At 43.8% G+C, this 14,397-nt stretch overlaps 1 protein-coding gene across 1 annotated transcript in view; it reads right to left on the bottom strand.

The window, feature by feature from the left end:
• Nucleotides 1–14,161, bottom strand: part of LOC134339780 (protein LYRIC-like) — a 117,277-nt gene extending 103,116 nt beyond the window's left edge. Inside the window, exon 1 of the mRNA XM_063036552.1 lies at nt 13,451–14,161. Within this exon, the coding sequence (XP_062892622.1) occupies nt 13,451–13,756 (306 nt within the window). The 5' untranslated portion in view covers nt 13,757–14,161. The remainder of the gene's footprint in view (nt 1–13,450) is intronic.
• Between the last annotated feature and the right edge of the window lie 236 nt (nt 14,162–14,397).

Below are 14,397 nucleotides of genomic sequence, written 5' to 3' on the forward strand. Positions count from 1 at the left end.
TCATGGTTATTGTTACTAATACCAATTTATTTCTGGATTTTATTCTATTTCCACTTCATTTACTGAATTTAAATTTCCCAGCAGCTGCAATGGGATTTTGAACTCGTGACTCCCGATGATCTTGGACGATCTTGAAATTCAGCTACAGATTGGCAAGTATGATGTTGTGGCCATCTCTGAAAATTGGCTAAAGGATGGCTGCCATTGGGAGCTGAATGTCCAAGGATATACGGTGTATTGGAAAGATAGGTTAGTAGGCAGAGAGGGTGGTGTGGTCCTGTGTATAAGAAATAACCTTAAATCATTAGAAAGGGATGATATAGGATCGGAAGGTGTAGCGTCTACATACGTTGAGTTAAGAAATGGCGAGGGTAAAAGGACCCTAATGGAAGTTGTATACAGGCTTCCAAACAGCAGCCAGGACATGGATTACAAATTACAGCAGGAGATAGAAAAGGTGTGTTAGAAAGGCAATGTCATGATAATTCGTTGGGGATTTTAACATGAGAGTGGATTGGGAAAACCAGGCCAGTACTGGACCTCAAGAGAGAGAATTTGTAGAATGTCTAAGGGATGGATTTTTAGAACAACTTGATGTTCAGACCACTAGGGGATTGGCTGTGCTGGATTGGGTGTTGTGCAATGAGCCGGGGATGATAAGAGAGCTTAAGGTTAAGGAACCCTTATGGAACAGTGATCACAATATGATAGAGTTCACTTTGAAATTTGAGAAGGAGAAACTAAATTCCAATGTGTTGGTATTTCAGTGGAATAAAGGAAGTTACAATGGCATGAAAGGGGGACTGGCCAAGGTTGACTGGAAAGAGACACTAGCAGGAAGGACAGCAGAGCAGCAATGGGTGGAGTTTCTGCAAAAAATAGTCTCCATAACTCTGCCCATGAGATCTTGCGCTTAGGCAGATCCCATTTTGTCCAGGCACCCTGGGACCCTTGTTCCACTGCCTTTGAAATCCCCTTCTCTTCCTCATGGATCCGTACTTCTGCCTGTACCATGTCTCGCCTGTTCCTCATGCTTGCGTTTCCCCACTGCTGGAAGTGAACTGAGCCGAGGCTTTGCTGCCCGACGCAGGGGTTGCTGATGATATCTCGCAGCTTCAGAGAACACACTGCCTCCTCCACAGCTGCGTTGGCTGCCCACTTGCACCCGGATCTGGTTGTAACGCTTGCTTGCTTTACCAAGACGTCATTGGAATCTCTCAAGCTTAACAAAGCTCTGCATTTTGCCACCTTGAATTCCTCCACAACAGGTGACAGGGGAAGCTGCAGTTGCCCAGAACGAATGTAGAGGCCCACTGAAGAGAAGCTTGGGGGAACTCCCAACCATCTCCACAGGTGCTTGTTGGTTTTCCTCTCGATGCCTTCTACGACAGTTATGGGGAACTCATAAAGTGTGAAGAGCAGAGAAGCCTGGGCAGAAGGCCATGTTGGTACAGCCAGGTCTTGAATTTACCGGGAAGTCCAGATTTGTCAATCTTCTTCAGCCATTCGTCTGTCTGCTTCAGAGCATTGGTGACATTGGCCCCATCTGTCAGTGACACATTAAACCACTTCCCCAAACATTTTATCGGGTTATCTTCGATGGAAGGGATGACCTCACCCTGAACCTGGAGGCTAAACTTGCTAGTAACTTTGCCCTTTCTGATCACCATGCACATGGACTTCTTGGCCTTGAAGGACGTCCTCGCCCAAGTGGCTACATTGTCCAGGGTTTCCAATACCCATCTTGCTTGGACATGTGACACAGTTGTTATAGTGATGTCGTCCATGAACCCTCGTAGAGCCGGATGAACAATGCCTGACTCCAGCATCGGGCCACGGGTTACATCTTCTGCTGCTGATAATAGGAGGTTCATTCCCATAATAAATAGGATGGGGGAGATGATGCACCCTGTTGGAAACCCCTTCTGGAGGTCCTGCCAACTAGTTGTGAATTGGGCTGATGTTGAGTTTGAATCCTCCTAGGTAGCTGGTGATCATGTCTCGAATAGCCACTGGGATGCAGTAATGGTCGAGTCCTTCTAGGATGAGGTCATGTGGAATAGACCCGTAGGCGTTCGCGAGGTCTAACCAGACAACTGTTAGGTTGCCTTTTTTCTGCTTAATCTCACGGATCAAATGGCTAATCATTGAGGTGTGCTCCAGACACCGTGAAAAGCCTGGAATACCGCCTTTCTGGATGGATGTGTTGATATAGCGGTTCTGCGTCATGTAAGAAGTCAGCATTCTTGAGAGCACAGAAAAGAAAGTCTTACATTCCACATCCATGAGAGAAATTGTCCTAAACTGGGCAATTGTGGAAGAAATCTCTTCCTTTGGAATAAAGCATCCCTCTGCCAATTTCCAGCTTGATGGAATAGTACCTTTGGCCCAGATCTTTCTCCTGACCTTCCACAGCCTCTGAAGAAGTTTTGGGCATTTCTTATACACCTTATGAGGTATGCCGCTTGGGCCTGGGGCAGCTGATGCTTTAGCTTTCTGGATGATGTCCTGGATTTCCTGCCATGTAGGCTCCTTCACATTCAGCTCAATTGATGGATTTTCCCGTCTACGCACAGCCCGATTGGTTCTAAGTCCCTGACCCCTCCGTGGGTCGCTGTGTGCCTCCCGCAGGAACTCCTCTACCTCTGGCTTCCAGCTGGATAGTATACCAGATTTTTGTTGGCTGAGGAGAGTCCTGGTGAAGCTGAATGGATCTCTCACAAACCACGCTTGCCTTTTCTCTTTCTTCCTTCTTTGTGTCGTAGATGTTCCGCCCTCCGGAGTTTGCACAGCTTTTCCTGCAGCATACTGGTTAAGTCCTTGATACCTTCTTTTACGGCCGGTGAGCTGGTTTTAAACCTCTTGTTGAGCGCCTTTAATTCACCTCCCAAGTGACGAATCTCCATTTCCCTCCTATTTGGTTGCCGCAGTAACTCCGGCTGGCTTTTCTGCTCCATTGGGCCAAATTGTTCCTTAGCTAGTTTGTACGCTATGGCTGTGCGTGAGTCGATCTTTCTGTGTACTGGACCTGCTAAGGCAACTTCCAGGATGCGGTCTAGATCATCATCGAACTGCATCTAGGCGACGTTGTCTGACAATCTAGGCCATTTGATCCTGTCTTTCCTTGACGAATGGATTGGGGTAGACGAAGAGGAACTCGTTAGGTCTGTTGTTCGGTGCTGAGGCGACTCAAGTGCGGAGAGATCTTCAGCTCCATGGGGTGTTTCCTGGCTGGAATTCTCCTTCCTCTCACCGGACACTAAGTCCGTGCGCTGCACTTGGGTCACCACTGATCCACATCTCGACTTGCTATGGAGTATCTTGAGCCCTCTGATGTTTTTGCAGACTTTCCCGCAATGACACCTTACCATGAATTCCTCTCCGGTCAGTGTTGTTTGCTTTAGCTTCCTGTCCTGGCCATTGCCGGTATGACCGTCCTGTTGAGTCTCTCATTCTCTCCCCCTCTCGGGAGACTCTGGGGTTATTGCTCTTCGTGCAAATGGAAGAAGGACACTACCGTGGCTGACAAGTGAAGTCAGAGCCAAAGTAAAAGCAAAAGAGAGTACATACAAGGACGCCAAAGCTAGTAGGAAGATGGAGGATTGGGAAGCTTTTAAAAACTTGCAGAAGGAGACTAAGAAGGTCTTTGGGAAGGAAAAGATGAATTACGAAAGGAAGCTGGTGACTAATATTAAAGAAGATACTAAAAGGGTAAAAGAGAGCTGAGGGTAGATATAGGACCAATAGAAAATGACGCTGGAGATATTGTAATGAGATGGAGAGATGGCAGAGGAATTGAATGAGTATTTTGCATCAGTCTTCACAGTGGAAGACATCTGCAGAATACTGGACATTCAAGAGTGTCAGGGAAGTGAAGTATGTGCAGCGAAAATTATGGGTGACTGAGAAGGTGCTCAGGAAGCTTAATGGTCTGAGGGTGGATAAATCTCCTGGACCTGATGGAATTCACCCTCGGGTTCTGAAGGAAGTAGCTGGAGAGATTGCAGAGGCATAAACAATGATCTTTCAAGAATCGATAAGATTCCGGCATTGTACCGGATGACTGGGAAACTGCAAATGTTACTCTGCTATTTAAGAAGGGTGGGAGGCATCAGAAAGGAAACTATAGACCTGTTAGTCTGACATCAGTAGTTGGGAAGTTGTTGGAATTGATTTGTTAGGGATGAGATTACAGAATACCTGGAGGCACATGACAAGACAGGCCAAAGCAGCTCTGTGTCCTGAAAGGAAAATCCTGACTAACCTACTGCAATTTTTTTTGAGGAAATTACAAGCAGGGTAGAGAAAGGCGATGCAGTAGGTGTGGTGTACTTGTTTTTCAGAATCCTCTGACAAGGTGCTGCACATGAGGTTGCTTAGCAAGATAATACCTCATAGGAGTTACCAGCAAGGATGTGATGTTGAAGCCGTATAAGGCACTCATGAGACCACACTTGGAGTATTGTGTGCAGTTTTGGGTTCCTTATTTTAGAAAGGATATACTGATATTGGAAAGAGTTCAGAGAAGATTCATGAAAATGATTCCAGGAATGAAAGAGTTACTGTATGAGGAACGTCTGGCAGCTTTGGGCTGTTTCCCTGGAGTTCAGGAGAATGGGGGGGGGGGGGGGAATCTCATAGAAACACTCCAAATGTTAAAAGGTCTGAACAGATTAGAAATGGCAAAGTTATTTCCCATGGTAGGGGAGTCTAGGGCAAGAGGGCTCAACTTCAGGATTGAAGGACGTCCATTTAGAGCAAAGGTGCAGAGAAATTGCTTTAGTCAGGAGGTGGTAAATCTGTGGAATTTGTTGCCACGAGTGGCTGTGGAGCCTAAGTCACTGAGTGCATTTAGAGCAGAGATAGATAGGTTCTTGATTAGCCAGGGCATCAGAGGGTATGGGGAGAAGGCAGGGGAGTGGGGATGACTGGCTCAGCCCATGATTGAATGGCAGAGCAGACTCAGTGGGGCGAACGGCCTACTTCTGCTCCTATATCATATGGTCTTATTCCAGTAGGTTATGTATTTTACAACTTGTGATTATGTAGCAAATTTGTAATGTTGATACCAGGTAGAATAGTAGACATCTTCGTTGATTATTTCCAAACCAATTATGAGTCATTTGCTTTTGTACATTCAACTAACAATACTCCCTCATTTCATCATCCTTATATAATCAATCAATTCAAAAAGTCAAATGTAATTGACAATATTAACGATTGCTATATTGTATGTGTTTATGAGCTACTGAGATTTTTAAAGATGGTTTGGGTATTGTTTAATGGCTTGTGAAAAATCACAAATCAGTGACACTAAACAGTAAATCTGATTTACAAATTGATCCATGCAGCATCAATTTTCCAAAATTTTACCTAACCACTGTACAGGCAGAAAGTCTAAGTGATTCAACAAACTTGAACATTTTATAATCAAATCGAGGAAACAGATTTCACAAACCATTACTAATAGTCAGATCGCTCAGCAGGCTCTTGAGCAAGGGAAGTCCGGTACAGAATGCCTAGATCAATCCTTAAATGGATAGCTTTGCATGATTCAAGCAGATGATCTGCCACAGGACCACAAAGAATCTTCAGCATAATGTCTGAACCAAGAGTAACTCATACTAAACTTAAGAGGAAGTGCACTGAAAAGGCAGTGTATCCACTGAATAAATAACTCAAATCCTCTTTTAAAATTATGTCCATCTGTCCCATTCTCTTCTAATTCTGTTGCACCTGAAGGTTAAAAGTTCTCACTTGGGATATTCAATGCAACGGGGAATTCCCCTGTTAAGAAGTTCCTCTAATAATTACATATTTTAAGGTCCTCTAAAAGTCCTTGTGAATAATGCAAATGTACTTAACCAACATTTGTGTGAATCCTACCAATTACTTATATCTATAATGTGTAGTGGTTGCTGCATATAATTCTCCAATCTTCAGAAAGCAATGTTTCAATCCAACTGACAAAATTATAAGGGTAGCTATTGAGTCAACGCCACCGAATCTTGAGTTCTATCAACAACTCCACTGATAAGCAGTGTGAAGTACAAACAGTTAGCTAATAATCTTTCACCATCATACATTCCAACGCCTTAAGTATTGTGAACAACAGGAATTCTGCAGATGCTGGAAATTCAAGCAACACACATCAAAGTTGCTGGTGAACGCAGCAGGCCAGGCAGCATCTCTAGGAAGAGGTACAGTCGACGTTTCAGGCCGAGACCCTTCGTCAGGACTAACTGAAGGAAGAGTTAGTAAGAGATTTGAAAGTGGGAGGGGGAGGGGAGATCCAAAATGATAGGAGAAGACAGGAGGGGGAGGGATGGAGCCAAGAGCTGGACAGGTGATTTGCAAAGGGGATATGAGAGGATCATGGGACAGGAGGTCCGGGAAGAAAGACAAGGGGCGGGGGGGGAACCCAGAGGATAGGCAAGGGGTATAGTCAGAGGGACGGAGGGAGAAAAAGGAGAGTGAGAGAAAGAATGTGTGTATAAAAATAAATAACGGATGGGGTATGAGGGGGAGGTGGGGCATTAGCGGAAGTTAGAGAAGTCGATGTTCATGCCATCAGCTTGGAGGCTACCCAGACGGAATATAAGGTGTTGTTCCTCCAACCTGAGTGTGGCTTCATCTTTACAGTAGAGGAGGCCGTGGATAGACATCCCATTCCCATTCTGACATTCCCATTCTGACATTCTGACATGTCTGTGATATTTTGTAAACAAACACAAATTTAGAACTTGATGGCTGCAACACACTCAACAAAAGTTGGGACAGAGTTAAAATAAGATTGAAAAGTATACAGAATATTCAAGTAACACCGGTTTGGAAGACTCCACATTAAGCAGGCTAATTGGTAGCAGGTGAGGAATCATGACTGGGTATAAAAGTAGCGTCCATCAAAGGCTCAGTCTTTGCAAGCAAGGATGGGTCGTGGCTCACCCCTTTGTGCCAAAATTCGTGAGAGAATTGTTAGTCAGTTCAAAAGGAACATTTCTCAACGCAAGATTGCAGAGAATTTAGGTCTTTCAACATCTACAGTACATAATATTGTGAAAAGATTCAAAGAATTCAGAGACATCTCAGTGTGTAAAGGGCAAGGTCGGAAACCACTGTTGAATACGCGTGATCTTCGAGCCCTCAGGCGGCATTGCCTAAGAAACCATCATGCTACTGTGACAATTATAGCCACCTGGGCTCAGGAGTACTTCGGAAAACCATTGTCACTCAACATAGTCCGTCACTGCATCCAGAAATGCAACTTGAAACTGTATTACACAAGGAGGAAGTCATACATCAACTCTATGCAGAAATGCCGGCGAGTTCTCTGGGCCCCAGCTCATCTCAGATGGACCGAAAGACTGTGGAACCGTGTGCTGTGGTCAGATGAGTCCACATTTCAGCTAGTTTTCAGAAAAAACGGGTGTCGAGTTCTCCATGCCAAAGATGAAAACAACCATCCAGATCGTGGTCAGTGAAAGGTGCAAAAGCCAGCATCTGTGATGGTATGGGAGTGCATCAGTGCCCACGGCATGGGTGAGTTGCACGTATGTGAAGGTACCATTGACTCTGAGGCGTATATTAGGACTTTAGAGAGACGTATGTTGCCATCAAGGCGATATCTCTTCCCGGGACGTCCATGCTTATTTCAGCAGGACAATGCCAGACCACATTCTGCACGGGCTACAACAGTGTGGCTTTGTAGACACAGAGTGCGTGTGCTTGACTGGCCTGCTGCCAGTCCAGATCTATCCTATTGAAAATGTATGGCGCATCATGAAGAGGAGAATCAGACAACGGAGACCACGGACTGTTGAGCAGCTGACGTTTTATATCAAGCGAGAATGGACAAAATTTCCAATTGCAAATCTACTACAATTAGTATCCTCAGTTCTAAAATGATTAAAAAGTGTTATTGAAAGGAAAGGTGATGTAACACAATGGTAAACATGTTCTGTCCCAACTTTTGTTGAATGTGTTGCAGCCATCAAATTCTAAATTTTTGTTATGTTTACAAAATACAATTAAGTTGGTCAGTAAAACTATTGAAAATCTTTTCTTTGTACTTTTGTCAGTTAAATAAAGGTTCACATGAATTAACATATCACAAATTTTTGTTTATATTGCATTTTGGAAAATATCCCAACTTTTCTGGAAATGGGTTTTGTACATTGATTGTATGTCTATAAAATGATGCTAGGCACAGCAATGTCTGTACATAAGGTGGTTGACAACAAATGATAAAGTAGTGGCCGATGGGTATGGAGGGTGGGTTATTGGGTGAAGGTGTTGATCAGCCTTACTGCTTGGTGAAGCTAACAGTTTTTGAGTCTGGTGGTTCTGCCATGGATGCTACGTATCTTCCTCCCAGGTGGAAGTGGGACAAACAGTCCATGAGCAGGGTGGGTGGGATCCTTCATGATGTTACTTGCCCTTTTCCACCACCTATCTGTACATGTGTCCTTGATGGCAGGTAGGCTGGTGCCAGTGACGTACTGGGCAGTTTTGACTACCAATTATAGAATGTTCCTGTCTGCAACAGTGCAGTTTCCCTACCAAGTAGTGACGCAACTTGAGTGTGCATGCGCCGGTCGTGCATGCAGCCTGGTACAGCCGTTCCGATCTATTCTTACTTTCTTCTTCTTACTTTTTAATTTATGTTATTTTTTGTATTTTTTCTCACGGTAACACGTCAAAGCTGCACCCTCTCTAACATGCTGGTAGAGAGAGTTTTATTTGGGTTTTCTTTAACGCTGGAAATGGTTCCATCCTGACACGCGGGACAGAAGCAAGGTCGTATTGTGTATTCCACGGACCAGCAAATACCGGCCGGCTTAGCGAACAGAGCAGTGGACACCCCCGCTGAAATCCGGAGGAAAACACACAGAGGGGGATCACAAAGCCGAAGAAAGAGGACTGGGTCGAGACAACAGATACTTACGGAGAAGTGGAGTTCCGTGGTAATACCGTTCCAGCTGAACGGAAGTGCACTGAGAGCGGTAAGCATAAAGGAATTGGGTGCTTACTGCTCTGGCTAACAACAGATGGTGCAATCTGGGGTATATTACGATTGAGGAATGCGTTTGCAGACTGGATATTGAACTTTTTACTGTTGGACTTCGGCCACATTCCACCGTGATACAACACTTGGCGGCACAGGAGGTCGTTCCTGCCTGTGGCCCTCGAACGTGCAGCTCCTCCCGTGGAGGGTCAGACACCCTGAGCCAATAGACTGGTCCTGGGCTTATTTTCCATCTGGCATAGTTTGCATTTTGGTGTTTGATTGTTGGGGTCTTTTGTATTGCTATATTTACGCTCTATTCTTGGTTGGTGCGGCTGTAACAAAACCAAATTTCCCTCGGGATTAATAAAGTATATCTATCTATCTAACTTGTTAGGATGCTCTCTACTGAGCTGATGTACATAGTCCATTTCTTTGCAGCAGCCTCAGAAAGTAGAGGTGATGGTGAGCTTTACTGACTGTGTGGAATGTGTTCTGAGACCATGGGAGGTTGTGCGTGATGTACACTCCCAGGAGTTTAAAGCTGCTTGCAGTATCCTCTGCTGTGCCTCTGATGTGGAAGAGTAGGGAAAAGATGAAGAGCTGGAGTCAGAAGGTGGGAATACCTTCTTGTCTAACTTCATATCTTTTTTCCCCAGTCCTGCTGAAGGGTATTGGCCTGAAGCATTGACTATTTCCTCTTTTCAATAGATGTTGCCAGGACTGCCAAGTTCCTCCAGCATTTTGTATGTGTTGCCTGAATCATAGAGATTGCCTCATTAGGCCATACAGTAATGGGTTTTCTTAGCTGGTTTCTCCATTATTTTCAGCAGCAACCGGTATGCTGGCATTATCATTATGGAGATGTGGTCAGAGAGGCCAAGATGAAGGTATGAGACGGCTTTGTAAGAATCCCGTCACTTTGTATAAATGTGTTCCTGTCTCTTCGTTCCCCTAGTGGCCGTGGTGACATGTTGGGGGACTATGGGTAAAAGGTCCTGCAGGCTAACATGATTGAAGTTTTCTGCAAATACAGACCATCTGGATGTTTGTTTTGTAGAGAGCTGATGATACTGTAAAGCTCTCCCAGTGTGTCCTTGGCGTTCACACTCGGGGGAAGGGGGGATGTAGACAGCAGATGCAGGAAATAATTCAGACAAGCCAATAGCCCAAAAGCTGGTAAGAGCCAACAGATCTTGAGGTGGGGAGAAAGCAATGTGATTTAGAGGGCCAGGGTGATCATGGAATTGGAAATAAAGCCACAGTATTCCAGGAGGGTTCAGATATTATGAGAGGGTCCAATTACAAAGAGGAAATCAAATTAGCCTGCTACTTGGATTGTAGAATTGCTTGTGTAGATGGCTTCAGTTACAGAACAGCTTGCATTAACATTTAGCAACCACTTAACAAGAATAATTATAACACAGATGCGTAAGAGAAAATCTAAATCAAAATATAAAACATGAAATTACAGAATTATTTATAACTTTTATCTGTTTTGCTGGATTGCTAGATATTGTGCAGCTGTAAAAACTCTGGAGGAATTGAGCCTATTGTTACATGGTTTCTTCTCATTGGAAAAGAAAATAGATTTTTTTTCAGCGATTACATCAGCTTCAATTCTCAAATTTAGATTAGTAGATTATGAGAGCAAATATTCATACATAGTTCAAGCAATTAAGATTAAAATCCTCTCATTTTATTTATCTATGACAAATGAAACGCAGCAAAGTATTAAGCTGGCTGGTCTTAAATCAACTTCAGAAGCTGCTGCTTAGCTTTAAACAACTATAACTTCAAAGAGTGGTGATGGAGCTCTGCACTGTTGATTGTACTAACATGCTGACAAAAGCCTTTTCTATTTTCTCAGATGAATGTTTAATAAAAATCATAACTGATTACAGTGAAGAAGAGCAAGAGAAGCATCCTGGGCAAATTATCATCAAGGAGTGATACACAATCACACTGCTGTTTGCAGACGATTCCTACATGTAATGCTTGCTGTTGAATTTCCAATATTAGATAGATTTAATGACAGTGGTTCATTGGTTATAAATTGCTTTGGAGTTGCCAGTAGGACAAAAGGCACTCACTGTATTCTTTTATCAACATATTGATCTTGTTTTTCCTGTTCATGTATTTTCCACATCCCCATCTATGCATTATACTATTTGCCAAACCATTTCATGCAGTGGAAATATTAATTATTACAGTAATATCCAAACATTACTTTGCAGGTGGTTAACACAGTTCTGACAAGGATTAGTTGAACACTAAATTAGATACCAAAATGAAAAAATACAGCTTAAGGGTTTAAAATAAACTACTGTATAATAACTACAGCTGAAAAATTATGCGGCTGCTTTACAATCTAGAATGGATAATAAGTGGAAATATATTCGAATTCTATCTAGACCAGGGGTTCCCAACTTTTTTTATGCCATGAACTTCTACCATTAACCGAGGGGTCCATGGACCCCAGGTTGGGAACCCTTGGCCTAAACCATCAGTTGACTCCCTGGGGTTCAGCCTTTACTGGCTTGCACGTTTTTTTTAGGAACACTGTTTCTACAAAGTGCACTCAGGTAGAATGACAAGAATGAAAACATTTCTCATGTTTAATAACCACATGACTTTAGCAAGAGCACATCATAGAAAGTCTTCAGAGTTATAGTCATATGTAGTTAAAGATACATTTACCACAATTTCACAAACAAAATGTGGCTTCATAATAGTTGAAATATCAACTTCAAGTTCACCATATACAAATGAAACTGCGTTGCTTTTGGGCCAAGATGCAAAGCATAGTCACACACAGCATATATAGTTATGATTCAGCACATACAGCCATAATATTAGCACAAGTCCCTGACTGGCATCGCCTGAAGATTGACAGGTTGACAAAAGAGTGCAAAGTACATGTTTATGTAAGACAGTATAATGTTACTGGCACTATTATAATTGACCTAGCAGTTGTAATAATGTATGAAACAGCAGCAATAAAAGATGAAAAGTGACCGGTGTGGGATAAGAGAGTATCTGAGTTGGGAAGTGGGCAGGGTGGGGGAGGGGGGGCGGGGGGAGGTGGAAGGGCATTCAAACAGGGTGTACATGTGTGTTGGGTGGCAAGAAGTTTAACAGCCTGGGTGGAAGAAGCTCTAATACTTATGCTGCAGTACCTCCTGCCTGATGCAGCAAATCAAAAAGATTATGGGAAGGTTGGGAGGCATTTTTGACAATGTTGGAGACACTACACACACAGTGCATCTGATATACATCCTGAATGGCGGGTGGGTGGGGGGGGGGAAGAGAAAGAGAAACCCCTATATATGAATTAGTAATTACTTGGCAAAATATAGCAGCTGGTAAAATTAGCAATGACATTTGGCCTCAGTGATAAGCTGAGTCAGCTCTCCAGGGTAAATTAGTCCTACATATGCTGACTCCCTAGGCCGTGTTACTGAATGAAAATGTTTTTCAAATGAGGAAAATGAGTAAATAACAGTATGACAATATTAGCATAAAATACTAATCAGTTTGTGATCGCTGACTATCTGAGTGTGATGTATCTCTTTTCCAGCAAATACAAGTGTATATTAATTATATCGGGGTCAAAGGCTGCTGAAGTGCAGAGGCCTCATCCATGGTAAATTTTAGTAGGAATCCAAAAAGAGCCAGGCAGTATTCCCAGAGCAGGCAATTTATTTTTTTATAGAATCAACATCGGTCTAGTATCAAAAACTGGTGTTTTTATGGCAATATACCAGAAATGCCACTATACGGGAAAGAATGTCATGCACTTTGAAATAACTTGACTTTTTTTTGTAAATATACACATAAGACTGTAATAGAAAACAGGAAAGGTTGTAAATACTAATCGGGCCCGACAAAATGAAAATCTAAACTGCAGTAAAACTGAAACAATAACAGAAAATACTGGAAACACTCAGCGAGTCAGTTAGCATCTGTGTAAAGAGAAGCAAAGTTTGCGTTTCGGGTCGAAGATCCTTAGTAAGATTAACGTTTCCATGGCCTTTCCAACGAGAGGTCATCGACTCGAAACTGCAACTCAGCTTTGCTCTCTCCGCGTGTGTTGCCTGATCCGCTGAATAATTCCAGCATTATGTTGTCGTTTCAGGGCTTACAGCATCTGCGGTTCTTTTTGCTTTTCGACTAATCCTGTCCCATTGTGAAGGACTGTTATATTGCATTGATTATGAACGCCATTTATATCTACCATGAACGCAATATCTTAAAAGTTCTATCATCACGGAAATTCAATACCGGTTTGTTTTTGTTTAACTCGCGGTTCTGAGAAGGCTCAAGTGACCGACCCAGTACAGACTTATTGTTCAGCTGCCGCTTTGAAGATGATCCCGTTCACGCTGTTAGTAATCGCCACACGCACCCCGCCTCCCCGTCCCATTCTTCCCTTTAGTATTTTACCTTAGCCTTCTCCTTCCTCTTTTTCTTCTTCGGCTCTTCGTGCTGTTTCGGTTTCTTCCAAGAAGCTGCGGATGTCTCCAGCAGCAGATGCTCGTCGATGGGCAGGGCCCTGCTGGCACGGGCAGCAGCATGGTGGCCTCGACCCTGCACAAAAACAACAACAACCAGCAGCACCACACCTACCAGCAGGCTGAGAGCGACCGCGGGCAAGGCGACGAGCGCGGGATCAGAGAGACCGCCTCCGAACAGCAACTCCCTGCCTCGCAGCAACAGCACCTGCAGCCAGCGAGAGAGCGGCTCCAGCATGGCGAGACTCCCGACAATGGAGCGAATGGACCGGCCCAGGGGCCGCCGTGTGCTCCAGGTTTGAACGCGAGCCCAGGCGGCCAGACGGCTGGGCAGAAACCCCCTGTCAGCCTCGGGAGGCGACACAAAGCAAAGCTTCACTTTCACACAGGCTACACAAACTTTTCTTCCTGCAATGCTTTAAGTTCGGCGTGCTACTGTAAACGTGACGGTGGCCATGGAAGACCAAATCGTTCAAAACACATTTCAAGTTAAAGCTTGATTGCAGGCTGGCAGAGTGCAAATAGTAATAGCAGGAGCGGACTAGGCTGTCAGTGTTTGTGGATTAACTAAATTAGTGGGGGAGAAAACAATATCCATTCGGGGAGGAGTGATTATTTCCATAGTTTTACGTGTTGATTGGACGATTGCAATCGACTGTCTCAATTTTAGCACCCCACCACCTATTAGCCCTCCCCTCCCCCCGTGATTGATTTAAGATTATACAGTGTAACTTACTTATTGCCTAATACATAGAGGATGAACACCTCAGTTTTGAGAACTGGGTCCACTATCGGGCAATACAATTTAATCGAGTTAATTGCCGTGTGCAAATTACTTCCGCAAAATTGCAAAAATAAAGGTAGATTACGTTTCAAAAC

This window comes from Mobula hypostoma, chromosome 2 (genome assembly GCF_963921235.1).
Source record: "Mobula hypostoma chromosome 2, sMobHyp1.1, whole genome shotgun sequence".
NCBI classification, from domain to species: domain Eukaryota; kingdom Metazoa; phylum Chordata; class Chondrichthyes; order Myliobatiformes; family Myliobatidae; genus Mobula; species Mobula hypostoma.